At 43.9% G+C, this 14,845-nt stretch overlaps 1 protein-coding gene across 4 annotated transcripts in view; it reads right to left on the reverse strand.

Moving 5' to 3' along the window:
• Positions 1 to 14,845, reverse strand: part of mpp7a (MAGUK p55 scaffold protein 7a) — a 314,814-nt gene that overhangs the window by 148,320 nt on the left and 151,649 nt on the right. For all 4 annotated transcript variants that reach the window (XM_060939197.1, XM_060939196.1, XM_060939198.1 and 1 more), the window contains one exon: positions 10,351 to 10,469. In XM_060939197.1, coding sequence (XP_060795180.1) covers positions 10,351 to 10,469 — 119 coding nt within the window. The remainder of the gene's footprint in view (positions 1 to 10,350; positions 10,470 to 14,845) is intronic.

The following is a 14,845-nucleotide window of genomic DNA, read 5'->3' on the forward strand; positions in this document are numbered from 1 at the left end:
CTTACATTAAACAGAGTAACGTGATGGAGATCTGTTATGAAAATGAGAAACCAAGAATGAAACATACAAGCCATTTTAATCCGGATTAATAAATTCCAATCACAACGTTCAGCGCTGATTAATCCGGACAAACACAATAAACACCAATAAGTAATAGTTCGCAGTAGTCTGACTGACGTTTTCAGAAAGAAACCGAAGTTTAATTTTGTCACTTTGACTTCTTACGTAGTTGTATTGATAGCGCAAAAAAAAAACTCCCTTCTGATTGGTTACGGTGGCGTTGGGGGCGGGAACCTTTGCGTTTCGAATCTTTAGTCTGCAATCCATCGTGCTTGGAATGTAGAAAGAAAGCTCTAACTTCCGAACTAAACATGTTCCAGTGCTTCACCTGAGAAAACATGGATTTAAAAAAAATTAAAAAAAAAATAATAATAATAATAAAACTTCTATAGCTCCATTTATGTACAATGATCAAAAGTGCTTTACAACATCAGTTAGAAACAAAATATGTAAAATATACAAAAGCAAAAATTATTCTATCCACATTCCCTGGATGAGCAACCGTACGCTCTGATTGGCTACTCTACAACTAGGATATCAGCTCATATACCGGTACCATGAGTGGAGAAAAACAAAATGGCGGAGCGTGTTGCTGAACCAACAGAGGACGAAATAAAAACTACTCAAAAACAAAACTCCAAAAAATAAATAAATAAAGCATAAAATATGGAATAAAAGTATTTGATGGGAAGAACTAGCCTAGTAAACTAGACCCACCTGCCTAGCGGCCAAAAATATTTTTGCCTACGAGTGGGTCTAGCCTCGCACCATATAAACCAGACCTGGGCATTTTACGGCCCGCGGGCCGCATCCGGCCCTTTGGTTCATTCTGACCGGCCCGCGTAAGGTTAATTAGAAATTACAAAATAAACGTATTTTCTAATTTTACCTCATGCATGGACTGAATGTGCATTGCTTTTATTTTGAAGTTGTGTTGAACAAAAACGCAACGCGCGCGACATGAACATGACATGAAATCCCACGAAACCTAATCGCGCGATAACTACTTCCGTAATTTGTCCAGACCAACCACAAACTTGCACGTCATCCTTCAAACGGTCCAGCCAATCACATAGTGTGACGTCACCAGCAGGCGCCGGAGCCGATCTCCAGCGAAAAGCACCAAATGAGGTGATTAGACTACAAATGCGGGCATCATTATTATAATATGACGTATCTTGCTTGATATGTGGAGTAGAAAGACAATATTGTGATGTCTTTATTGTGTTTTGGGCTGAATGTGACTGAAAAAAAAAAAACGGTACAAACGTTCACATTTTGTTAACCATTGTTTTGGGAAATTTGATTGAATAAATGACATTTTTTGTAAGGCGACCTCGTTTTTTCCAGACTCTTACCAGTCTTAGCAGCTTGTAAAAACAATGTTATTTACTGCTTTATATAAAGAAATACAATTAATATTATGCAGAATTTAGTTCAGCCTTTTGGTCCGGCCCTCCACAAAATTTTCTGTTTCTCATGTGGCCCCATGGAAAAAATAATTGCCCACCCCTGATATAAACAAAACACCCCGGGCATCAAATCGTGCCCGCCAATCACAACGCAAGGTTTTTGTTTGGATTCTTTGGGCGGGCTTTTGCAGGAGTGACAAAGCTGCACGACGCTGGAGAAAGCACAGCAGGAAAGATGGCTACGGCTAGTGAACAGCGCGCGTTTGACTCCGCTTTGGAATCAGTTTTAGAAGAATTAGACTTGGAGTTTTGGTTGAAACATGAGCAGGAAGAGGCTCTCCGCTCATTCCTTTTCAAGAAGGGCGTTTTCGCCGTTTTGCCGACCGGCTACGGCAAAAGTCTGATCTACCAGCTGGCTCCGCTCGTAGCCAAAAGGATGGGGCTAGTTTGTGCAGTACGAAGAATTAATAAACAGCTTTGAAACATTACTTTTTGATTGTTTCTTATTTTCCCCTTATTTTAAATTTAAGGGAAATTATTTCACCAAACACCACTAAATAAAAACTCTCAAAAACAGTTTAAGCAAACACTTGGGGAAAAAAATGAGTGTACGTGGTACAGACTCCAAACTTGTGGTCATTATCTCCAAACTTCTTAATATCTAGAACCTGTTTATTAATTAATACGCATTTTGAAAAATTATTTATTTCAAGGTCTCCCCCACTGCTTTCTGTCGCTCTGACTACGTCACAGTCACTGTTGCGCTGATTGGTCAGAGCGTTGGCCTATACGCACAGAGACAGTTTGAAAGACAGCGGGTTGTTCCTCCCACGCCCTTCGGAAATGTCTACGGATCGAGGCCAGACTAAATTATTCACATTTAGTCTGGCTTGCCAGGCTAGGGAAGAACGTATCGTTTTAAAAATATTTTTCAAGAATTATCACCACATTTTTCACAAATTGCTCCTGTCATTTCGCCGGTTTGTTTACATTCTAAGTGGAAATGATTTTGTCGGACGTTTTGTATAAAGTTTTTATTTACTGAATTTGCAAATATTTAAAAAAAAAAGCTCAGTTTCTCAAAATCCAGTGAATGTGGAGAGAATAAAACAGTTATTCCACTCAATCTTGGTGCTACGCGCCTCATCGGCTCTCAGCTCACGTACGGCTCGATTTCGTGGAGTAACTGTTACGTATATAAATACAATAAAAGATACAATAATACAGTCAGTCACTCATAATAAAATTCAAGAATGAGATCGAAATGCGGCGCGAAACACATGCGTCTTTAATTCACGTTTAAAAAAACAGTGATTTGATTTCATGAAGACAAGGAGGAAGACTATTCCATAACATCGTTCCCAGACATCGTTTGGGAACATTTTGTTTGTATTGATATGAAATGTGTATTGTTGATCAGAGATGTGTCTAGATGGCGACAGGGTCTGCGATGATATCACACACACTCACAATGGCCTTTGATATCACACACAACCACAGCTACATAGCCAACGTGTACTGGGAATTAAAAGTTAGATTTAAAGCCATGATTTAAGTTAGTTTATAGCTAGGATTGTGATTTAAGAGTGTTAGAGGTAACCAGTTTCTTTAATGTTGAATCTGAAGTTGAAATGATTGAATGTTGGATGTAATGGTAGCCTTATTGCTGCACAAAGTGTTAAGATCCTTTATTATTTTGGACTATTGCATATACTATGGCAGTGACTTAGATTTAATTGTTAGATCTAACGCTACGTTCACACTGCAAGGCTTAATGCTCAATTCCGATTTTTTTTTTGTGAAATCCGATTTTTTTGTGAGGTCGTTCACATTAACAAATATATGCGACTTGTATGTGATCCTCAGTATGAACGAAAAGCGACCTAAAAGTGTTCCGCATGCGGATTGCAGGATACGACGACGTCACACGCAGTGAGCATGGCCAGTGTTTACGGAAGTAAAACCGCCCGGTTGCGGTATGACCCATCCAATCTAGCTTGAATAGCTGCATCCCCCCAAATGGAAATCAGCTCCCTAACCTCTGCGTCCTTCCATTGAGAAGATTCAGAACCTTCACAGCCCGAAGCGTCCCTCGCATTGATGTCATGCGCAGGGGCGCAGATACGTTTTTTGAACTGGGGGGGACAAAAAACTGGGGGGGACAAAGCTGCCAGCAAACCAACCCCAACCCCGATATGCCTGTCAAACATGTTGTGAGTTACCATAGCAACCAAGCTCGAGCTCGCAACCTGTGCAGTCTGCGCAGCTCAACCAACTGAATATCAGTCTTCGTTTTGTTTTATGTGAGTTGTTGCAACTATGTATGTACTGCTGTGCACCTCAATAAACCGAATGGTAATTAGTCTTTTGATTTTTCCGTGAGGTTTGCCTTATGCAAAGAAAGACAGCATAGACGTTTTTTCCTCCCTATAAGTAGGGGGGACCGAGCGAGGTGAATTTAAATCTGGGTGGGACGAATCCCACCCGTCCCCCCCTCTATCTGCGCCCGTGATTATGCGCCATGTTGTTGTAACTTTTTTTGAGAGACCCACCGCCTACTTCAGCGCAGAATAGTGACGTTTGTGGCTTGTTGATGACGTGTAAGTCGGATGAATGCGACCTGGCGGTTCAGACTGAAGTCGCATATGAAAAGAGCGGATAGGAATCGGAATTAGGACCACATATCCAAACGGCCTGGGTCGGATTTGAAAAAATCGGATCTGTGTCATTCATACTGTCAATAAAAGATCGGATACCGGTCACATATGGGCGAAAAGATCGGATTTGAGTCACTTCAGCCTGCAGTGTGAACGTAGCCTTAGATGCATTCAATGATTTTAGTTTTATAATTACAGAATATAATTTAGGATTGTTAAGACTTCATGATTCTAATGTTAAGAACATATTCTTGATATGATATGTTTTGCTTATGACTGTCTTTGTTTAGGTTTTTTCTGATTTTTTGTTTACTTTCTTATAACGTGTGTTTAAAAGGGGTGTACGTAAGCAAAGACCTTTAAAATCTGTCTGTACCTTGCTATCATGTCATATCATCAGAAATATGTCATTATGTTATGATTTACACACACTGATGGAGATTATTTGACCTGCCCCAAGATCAAGCTGCTCACTTGCACACAAGTCAAACACACACACATACATCTGAACATTCCATCAGAACAGTGATGTAATTAAAATGCGACTTGCTCTCACACACACACAGACACAGATATCAAAATGATGTCACTCACTCACATAGACACATTCATGCACACACACACAGATACCAAACAGTGATGTCATTTACACACAGATAATACTCGTATATAATAACCCTCTGTATTCCTGTCCAATTGAGGGGGAACTTGTGAATAAAGATGTGAACTACATTGGGGTTCCTGTCTTTCTTTGCGACTAACCCCCCCCCCAGACGTCTGGGTGACACGAGGGCGGGGGTCCCGAGAAGTAAGTTGGCTGTTGGTGAACCCCAACAGAAAGCTAAAATTCTAAAATGCATTCACAAGAAATAAGAAAACGTGCAAACAAAACAGATTTAGAGCCTGTGTGTGTCAAGTCTTTATTACTCGGACATCTGAAAAGGAAATTTTTTTGGGGAAAAAAACAAACCAAAAAAAAAAAAAAGCAGCATTTGACTGTCCATATTTTTCTGTGTCTGGAAAAAAGTTTTCAAGCCTTTTTACGTTTGATATTCTTCCAGAGTTTCCAGCCCTGTTAAAGAGCCCTGATGTTCCTCTCGTCTCTCTGAGAAACAACCGAGTGATGGTTAATGTACTGCTTCAGAACAATCTGAGATCCTCTGCTGTAAAAAGGTCATAAAATGTTCAGTGCAACTCGTTTAAACTTTATCATCTCTACAGATTCGCATTTTCTGCTGGCGTTAAGGGATGAAAACGTGCAAAAACTGCAAAAGAACAAACTGGATGATGGTACAAAATGCAAAATGGGTTGGGGAAGAAAAAACACCCCACACTAAACGCATGCTAGGCTGATGCTTAACAGTTATTCCACGAAATCGAGTCGTACATGAGCTGAGAGCGGACGAGGCACGTAGCACCGAGTTGTCTATAAAGCCTAGGTCACAACCGGACGTACGATTTTTTGGCCATGCGATTTTTGGCGTTTCCCCAAATCGCTGTTTTTTTTTTTTTTGTTCGTGGAGAAAGACGCATGTTGGCCGTAAGTTTGTCTTGCAACCTGAAAAAAAACGTAAGTGCCCGTAGAGTTTGTTTGACATGACGAAGAACCTCTGCGGCCAGTCTACGGCTCGAAAATCAGCACGTCACACGCGCGCCCTCCGTGCGTTTCTTGCGCGTAGACCGGCCGTAGGAGCACGTACGGCCGGTTGTGACCTAGGCTTAATCCATGTACGACGAGATTGAGTGGAATAACTGTTTTATTCTATCCACATTCACTGGATTTTGAGAAGTGGAGCATTTTTATCTTGAATTTTTGCAAATTCGATCAATTAAAACTTTATACAAAACGTACGACAAAATCATTTCCGCTTAGAATCTAAACAAACCGGCGAATTGACGAACAATTTGTGAAAAAATTTAATAATAATAATAATAATAATAATAATAATAATAATTCTTGAAAATTTTTTTTTAAAGATACGTTCTTACCATCAAATACTTATATTCCATATTTTGGGTTTTTTTTTTGTGTGTGGTTTTGTTTTCAAGTACTTTTTATGTCGTCCTCGGTTGGTTCAGCGACACGTGCTGCCATTTTGTTTTTCTCTACTTATAGTATATGAGCTAATATCCGAGTAGTAGAGTAGCCAATCAGAGTGTGCCAATGCTCATGTCCAGTGAATGTGAATAGAATAAATATACATATGGCTTTGCATAGCATACGGAACAGCGTGAATTCTTTGTACGGTGCGTCTTCCTTCCTCCACAGTTTAGAAGAAAAGTGCATTTTTCTAGGCTTTATGAATCCTTTCATCTATAGGGGTGTTCACAGGGCATATACTTGCATCGATGCTGCACCGATGTATTTTGTTGCGATATATCTTACTGTACACCGATGTAAATTTTGTGGAGCATTCACACGTCACAAACCTGCTTACTAGAGAGAAGCGTGTTAGCACCGGTGCAGCCCCACTTGCGTTCACACGGCAGTTTTTGCGACCGTGCTATACGATAGTAATAATGCGGAAATGAAATATGCGCATGCGTGAAAATGGACTTCCTTTTCCCGGTTGTCATGGCATCACCAAGTGCCGAGAAAACAACGTGGATGAAGACACCAGTGTTGCCAGATACTGCTGACGTTTCCCAGCCCAAAATATGTTCAAATCCGCCAAAATGCACTTAAAACCGCCCAATCTGGCAACACTGGAAGACACGCAGTTCTGTTGTTGTTGATATTCGCCATTTTGGAAGCGCAGAATACCAGGATGCAAATTATGCAATGCCCGTATGTGATCAACTCTCCTCACGCGTAGCGAGTCGACCCCTGTAGCGTTCAGACGGCCCATTTTATATCGGTGCTGCCCTGCAAACTAGCATTTACTCCGGAGTAAATTTCTTAAACCACCTCCCGAGCAGGGTTAGATTTGCACTGGTTTAAGCAGCTTTCAGGGGCTACACCAGTATAACTTTGTACCGTGTGAACGCTCTACTGGGGCAGCCCCGGCACTACACCGGGGTAAACGTTGCCGTGTGAACACCCCTCATGAGTCTGATCAAACATGACTTTTCAAAAACAGTGATAAACTGTAATGGTCACATGATCACGACGGCTTAATGAATTTAAAGAACTTAAGTAATATCGGGGTGTGTAAGAAAGCGTGTTTATTTTATTTTTTTAATGTGGGAAACGGTAAACGGGGAAGCCTTAAGGCCCGGTCCCACTGCACTTACGGATGCAAAGAGGATGTAAAACGTAAAAAAATCTTTGCCATCCGTTGGAAAACGCTATGCATCCGTTGTGTACTCATTGCATACGTGCTTCATACGCTCTATCCATCGAGCATCCGTCCACTGTGATTTCATCTGCGCAAAAAGTTTTGAGCTGCACAAAACTTTTAGAACGGATGAACTTTCCGCCGTGTACGATGTAAATCTGCGACATATACAAGCAACAAACGTTCTATGTCCGTCATCATCCGTTAAACGTCTGCTATATCCTCTCTGCATCCTCTGGGCATCCTCGCAACTCACATCCGCTGCAGCTGAAAACGGAAAGAGGGAGGAAAGATAAGGTACATGAAACGTCTATTCATCGTTAGTAGCACGGAAATAGAAAGGATGTAAGCGTATGCATCTCGTATATAAAGTATTCAAAACGGACAAAGCGTTTATATCTGGGATGTATCTCGTATATTTAGGATGCCTGGAGTATGTCTAGAGTATGTAGAAGGACACCTAGCGGACAATCGATATTTTGTATAAAAGGGGGAGAAAATCATCTGGATCTCAGTACGAGTCGAACAGCCATGGTGTTGATACAAGATGTAGTAGAGATGTATCAATGTAGCCTTCTTCAAAAACGAGATGTAGTAGAGATGTATCGATGTAGCCGCCAGCACGTCTTTCCGCTTTATGCTGACGGCGTGCGTGCTGCATCCCTTTATATCCGCGGAGCAGACGCAATTCATACCCCCCGCATGCGCAGTGAACGGTTTGCATCCGATATACATCTGCGCAACATCCCCTTTGTTTCCGTTAGGCGTACGTGATGCATCCCCTTCATCCGCTATGCATCCGCTCTTTCTGCTATGCGTCCGCTTCTCAGTTATCACCGGTAACCCCTTCGGAGCTGTCATCCACTTCCATCCGCTAGGCTTCCTATGAACATGCGTTTAACATCCCCGCTATATACTACCCACGACCGTTCTTTTCCGTTCTGTTTTCGCAAATTTTCGCCAATTTTGTCCATTTCTGGAGTGGATGAAAACGGATAGAGCCACCCCCGAAATTTTGCTCGTCCGCTGTGTCCTTTTTGCATACGTTTTGTGTCCATCGGCCAGAGGGACCGGGCCTTTAGCCTAATGGTCAGAGAAGTAGGTTTGGGATCAAAAGGTTGCTGGTTCGATTCCCTGGACCACTATGAATGGCTGAAGTGCCCTTAAGCAAGGCACCTAACGCCCAACTGCTCCCCAGGCTGCTCCGGGTGTGTTGTATGTCGCTCTGGATAAGAGCGTCTGCTAAATGCCATTAATGTAATGCGATGTAAATGTCCATATCACACAAGCAAAAATATTGGAAATTAAGTAAGTAAAGGTCATGCATCAGACACCCAGCGCACACATTTAATTCAGGAAACTTTTCAGGAAATGGACTGAAAACTGAGCAGTGGGAGTCAGGTGTGTGTGTGTGTGTGTGTACGCCGTGTCCTTGTAATTCTGAAGGATCCCGAGGTGACGTGATTTATGAACTTGTGGGGTTAGAAACCTACTTGTCCGTGTCAGTATCCCCATTTTTCATTAATAACACAGACTGTTCTCTAAAGTCTCCAGTGTGAGAAAGTTAAAGCACTTTAAGCACGTGAGATACAGCAGCTGGGCGTGAACGCTCTCAGTCTCTCGTCTCGGGCCACACCTCTCCTGAAGCAATAACCACAGAGCGCCCAGGAGTCACCATGGGCCCAGTGTCGCAGCTGTACGGCTTTCTGGATCGGGTTTACGAGCCGAACCGAACCTCAGCAAGGATTAAACAGCTGTACTGCATTACACACGTACAGTGTGTGAGACACGTATGTATAGAAACGCATATACTGTTCCATCTCTTATGGAACAGCGATGGAGGAGTGTGTGTGAGGGCCAGTGAGAGTCGAAAGCTCCTGATGTTACACACGACACACGGGATACACACCTAACCCAGGTGGAAATTACAGATTGCGCTGGATTTCCTGTACAGCTGTGAGTGAGTGAGTGAGAGAGAGAGAGAGGGAGAGAGAGAGAGAGAGGTAGAACAAGGATCACAGATGAACATCTACTCACATGTATACACACACAGTGATGAATTCTGGACTCTGATTGGTCAGAAGGTGTTGATTAATTTTCCATAACAGCCGCTCGGACAGGAGCGCAGCCACAAATTATCGTTTCTACAGTGACTATTTTAAAAAATAAATAAATAAATAAATAAATAATAAAAAGTGTGTGTTTTTGTTCGTGTAATTGTTGATATGGTGAATTTTTCTTCAAATAAAGAGAGATGTTTGTTTAACATTTACAGAAAGAAAGAGTCTTCAGAGTTTTCCGACATCTTCGTTGAGAACAGGAACCAACAATAAACCTAGCTGTAAAAAAATATATATATACGGTATATACGATGCCATGAAAATTGTTAGTGTTTACGAGTTGCTGCGGTATAAGAGGAATAAAACGCTTCACTGAAATGCCGAACGGCAAAACAGACACCAGGAGCTCCAACACGGATAAAGCCATGGGGAGAAACCCAGCGGTGGAGGTGAAGAACCAGGATAAGTTCCTTTACACCACGTTTTATACCTCGGCACTTCAGCTTCCTCAGAGTGGAGCTCGTGTGTGTGTGTGTGTGTGTGTGTGTGTTTTAACCCTCTGATCTGAACGATTAAAATGGTGCGCTCCTGTCACTCAACCCAAAGCACCTCGTACCTCAGCTTGGGGTGAGTAATACAGCAAATACATCATTTCACAAACAACAACTCGCCATTTTGTACATCAAGCAAAGCAATGGTGATTTTGACAAAAATAAAAGTAGAACATGGGATATTAAATATTCAAATTATTATTAAACTCACCTGCTCTCAGACACATAAACGTACTGTAACTGAGTTTATCAGAATATCAGTATACCATCAGATTGCACAGCTCTACACACACACACACAGGACAGGACAGGACGGCAGGTAACACGCTCACCTTGACAAGCGAGTGCAGGCTCCGGGCGCTGAACATGGCGTGGAGAAAAGAGCGATCATCTGGACTCTTTACATACATCTGGAGCTGAGACGGCAACACTGACAGCAGCTCATACAGACCTGCACAGGAAGTACAGGAAACACACTGTAAACGCGCACACGCGCCATTTCATTCTTTTCAAAATAAAACAAGACCCTTCATGGAGATTGCTGGAAAAGATAACTGATGGAAAGTTCAACTTTTGGCAGGGTGTTTTAAAACAACAAACAAACAAAAAAAAAACCTTCATAGATTTCAACTCCTGAAAAACAACGCAGTATTCCACTGTTACACAAAAACAATATAGAACATACTATGAGGCAAATATACCGTATACACACACATCACTATTCTAAACACCTTAAACACCAACACAATAACTTTGGAGGAAAAAAATAAATTTTATATTATATATTTCTTTAAAATATAAAGCAAGGCGGCCATCTTCCCCACGCGTGCGACAAACCAGCAGGCGGCCATCTTCTCCAGCTGCTCGCGACAAACCAGCAGGCGGCCATTTTTCTCCACATGCAAGAGACAAACCACCAGGTGCCCATTTTCTCCACGCGCGAGAGACAAATCGGAAGGCGGCCATTTTCTCCATGTACGAGACAAAAACCACCAGGCGCCCATTTTCTCCACGCGCGAGAGACAAATCAGAAGGCGGCCATTTCCTCCACGTGCAAGCGACAAACCACCAGGCAACCATTTCCTCCACATGCGAGACAAAAACCACCAGGCGGCCACTTTCTCCACATGCGAGACACAAACCACCAGGCAACCATTTCCTCCACATGCGAGACAAAAACCACCAGGCGGCCATTTTCTCCACACGTGAGAGACAAATCAGAAGGCGGCCATTTCCTCCACATGCAAGCGACAAACCACCAGGTGGCCATTTCCCCCATGCACGAGAGACAAATCAGAAGGCGGCCATTTCCTCCACATGCAAGCAACAAACCACCAGGTGGCCATTTCCTCCACATGCGAGACAAAAACCACCAGGCGGCCATTTTCTCCACACGTGAGAGACAAATCAGAAGGCAGCCATTTCCTCCACGCGCAAGCGACAAACCACCAGGCAACCATTTCCTCCACATGCGAGACAAAAACCACCAGGTGGCCATTTTCTCCACGCGCGAGAGACAAATCAGAAGGCGGCCATTTTCTCCACGCGCGAGACAAACCACCAGGCAACCATTTCCTCCACATGCGAGACAAAAACCACCAGGCGGCCATTTTCTCCACACGTGAGAGACAAATCAGAAGGCAGCCATTTCCTCCACGCGCAAGCGACAAACCACCAGGCAACCATTTCCTCCACATGCGAGACAAAAACCACCAGGTGGCCATTTTCTCCACGCGCGAGAGACAAATCAGAAGGCGGCCATTTCCTCCACGCGCGAGACAAACCACCAGGCTGCCATTTCCTTCACGTACAAGCGACAAACCACTAGGTGGCCATTTTCTCCACGCGCGAGAGACAAATCAGAAGGCGGCCATTTCCTCCACGTGCAAGCGACAAACCACCAGGCAACCATTTCCTCCACATGCGAGACAAAAACCACCAGGCGGCCATTTTCTCCACGTGCGAGACACAAACCACCAGGCAACCATTTCCTCCACATGCGAGACAAAAACCACCAGGTGGCCATTTTCTCCACGCGCGAGAGACAAATCAGAAGGCGGCCATTTCCTCCACGCGCGAGACAAACCACCAGGCTGCCATTTCCTTCACGTGCAAGCGACAAACCACCAGGTGGCCATTTTCTCCACGCGCGAGAGACAAATCAGAAGGCGGCCATTTCCTCCACGCGCGAGACAAACCACCAGGCTGCCATTTCCTTCACGTGCAAGCGACAAACCACCAGGTGGCCATTTTCTCCACGTGCGAGAGACAAATCAGAAGGCGGCCATTTCCTCCACGCGCGAGACAAACCACCAGGCTGCCATTTCCTTCACGTGCAAGCGACAAACCACCAGGTGGCCATTTTCTCCACGCGCGAGAGACAAATCAGAAGGCGGCCATTTCCTCCACGCGCGAGACAAACCACCAGGCTGCCATTTCCTTCACGTGCAAGCGACAAACCACCAGGTGGCCATTTTCTCCACGCGCGAGAGACAAATCAGAAGGCGGCCATTTCCTCCACGTGCAAGCGACAAACCACCAGGCAACCATTTCCTCCACATGCGAGACAAAAACCACCAGGCGGCCATTTTCTCCACATGCGAGAGACAAACCACCAGGCAACCATTTCCTCCATGTGCAAGCGACAAACCACCAGGTGGCCATTTTCTCCACGCGCGAGAGACAAATCAGAAGGCGGCCATTTCCTCCACATGCGAGACAAAAACCACCAGGCGGCCATTTTCTCCACATGCGAGAGACAAACCACCAGGCAACCATTTCCTCCATGTGCAAGCGACAAACCACCAGGTGGCCATTTTCTCCACATGTGAGACAAAAACCACCAGGCGGCCATTTTCTCCATGCGCGAGAGACAAACCAGAAGGCGGCCATTTTCTCCACGCGCACATGACATTAGCTTTAGCTGCTCCTCTGCTAACAAAGTTAATACATAACACGTTATCCTACCAATTTTCAGACCGATTTCTCTATTAATATTACTATAATATATTTAAATACGTTTTTAAAACAAAAGTAGACGCTGTAGTAAACCGCACGCTGCAGGCGACTCACTGTGGCTACTCCACGGTTTTCCTCAGAATTGAGACACTGGATGGACAGTAGACTCTGCTAATCGTTAAAAACAGTACTCAGTACTTATTCGTTGGTTAAGAAACTAATAACGCAGAACCTGACTAGAAGCTCCACCCACAGAACGAGAACTAATCTCCAAGAACAAACCGCTGACCTGTTCCAGACTACACCTCACTTCCTCCTTTTGTCTCAGCACTTCCTGTTTTTCCAGGAACTCAAAATTTGAGCTGTGAAAAATATTCCCTGACGTTTCATTACACCGCTGTCTGATGAGCTCTCTCACACGCCGAGAGTTTTCCCTGCACTGACCCCCATTTCCCATACAATAACGCGTGTAGGTTTGTTTACAGTCGTGCTGTCACGGTAACCGGTTTCTCCACTCGGCTCTCGAGCTCATCCACCACTTCAGAAGCTGAACGCCGAGAACGCTAAATATAAAGTGTCTGTAAAGACTCGGAAATCTCTGTAGCGCTGTCTGTAAAATATAAAACACAGCAGTGTGTGTGTGTGTGTGTGTGTGTGTGTGTGTGTGTGTGTGTGTGTGTACATGCTATCTCGGAGCAGACTGGTCAACATCCGCTCTGTGCATTCCACAGATCCTGTAATAAACCGTGTGTGTGTGTCAAGAGTTCACACTGAGCCATGGTAAAGCATGTGACGTTACAGTGTTCTTCGCTTTCACCAGCCTCTGCTTCCCAGCATCCTGGAGAAAATAACAGCAGCGTGGACTTCAGCGAGACCGAGTTTCTCGGGTCATCGGGTTTATTCAACAGGAGCGGAGTTCACCATCACACACACAAACACGGGTCAGCAGAGCACAGACATCACAATCGCACCAGCAGTGACGCACGGCTGTAATTACACACACAGCTCAAGTGCAACAGTCTTCGGTGCATGTAAAGAAATGCTGGAGACCAAAAACTGCTTCAAAAAAAAAAACAACAAACCTATAAACAGTAATCAGTGAGACATACACTACCGTTCAAAAGTTTGGGGTCACTTTGAAATGTCCTTATTTTTGAAAGAAAAGCACTGTTCTTTTCAATGAAGATCACTTTAAACTAGTGCTGTCAAGCGATTAAAATATTTAAATCGCGATTAATGTCGCGACTGTCATAGTTAACTCGCGATTAATCGCAATTTAATCGCACATTTTTGTCACATGAAAAACCATGTAATTCTCTTATCAGCATAAAAAAGTGAATGGGCTTGCTCACCGTTCGAACTACGGGGGTACTCGGGGGATCCGAGATCCCCTGAAACAGACATGAGATCCCTTGAAAACATGATTTGGGAAATGTTGGGGGGTCTCTGAAATATTGGCAAAATGATGTTTATTGACACACAGTGGTGCTTGTAAGTTTGTGAACCCTTTAGAATTTTCTATATTTCTGCATAAATATGACCTAAAACATCATCAGATTTTCACACAAGTCCTAAAAGTAGATAAAGAGAACCCAGTTAAACAAAGGAGACAAAAATATTATACTTGGTCATTTATTTATTGAGGAAAATGATCCAGTATTAGGCGGCACGGTGGTGTAGTGGTTAGCACTGTCGCCTCACAGCAAGAAGGTCCTGGGTTCGAGCCCCGGGGCCGGCGAGGGCCTTTCTGTGCGGAGTTTGCATGTTCTCCCCGTGTCCGCGTGGGTTTCCTCCGGGTGCTCCGGTTTCCCCCACAGTCCAAAGACATGCAGGTTAGGTTAACTGGTGACTCTAAATTGAGCGTAGGTG

Source organism: Neoarius graeffei, chromosome 14 (assembly GCF_027579695.1).
Source record: "Neoarius graeffei isolate fNeoGra1 chromosome 14, fNeoGra1.pri, whole genome shotgun sequence".
NCBI lineage: Eukaryota > Metazoa > Chordata > Actinopteri > Siluriformes > Ariidae > Neoarius > Neoarius graeffei.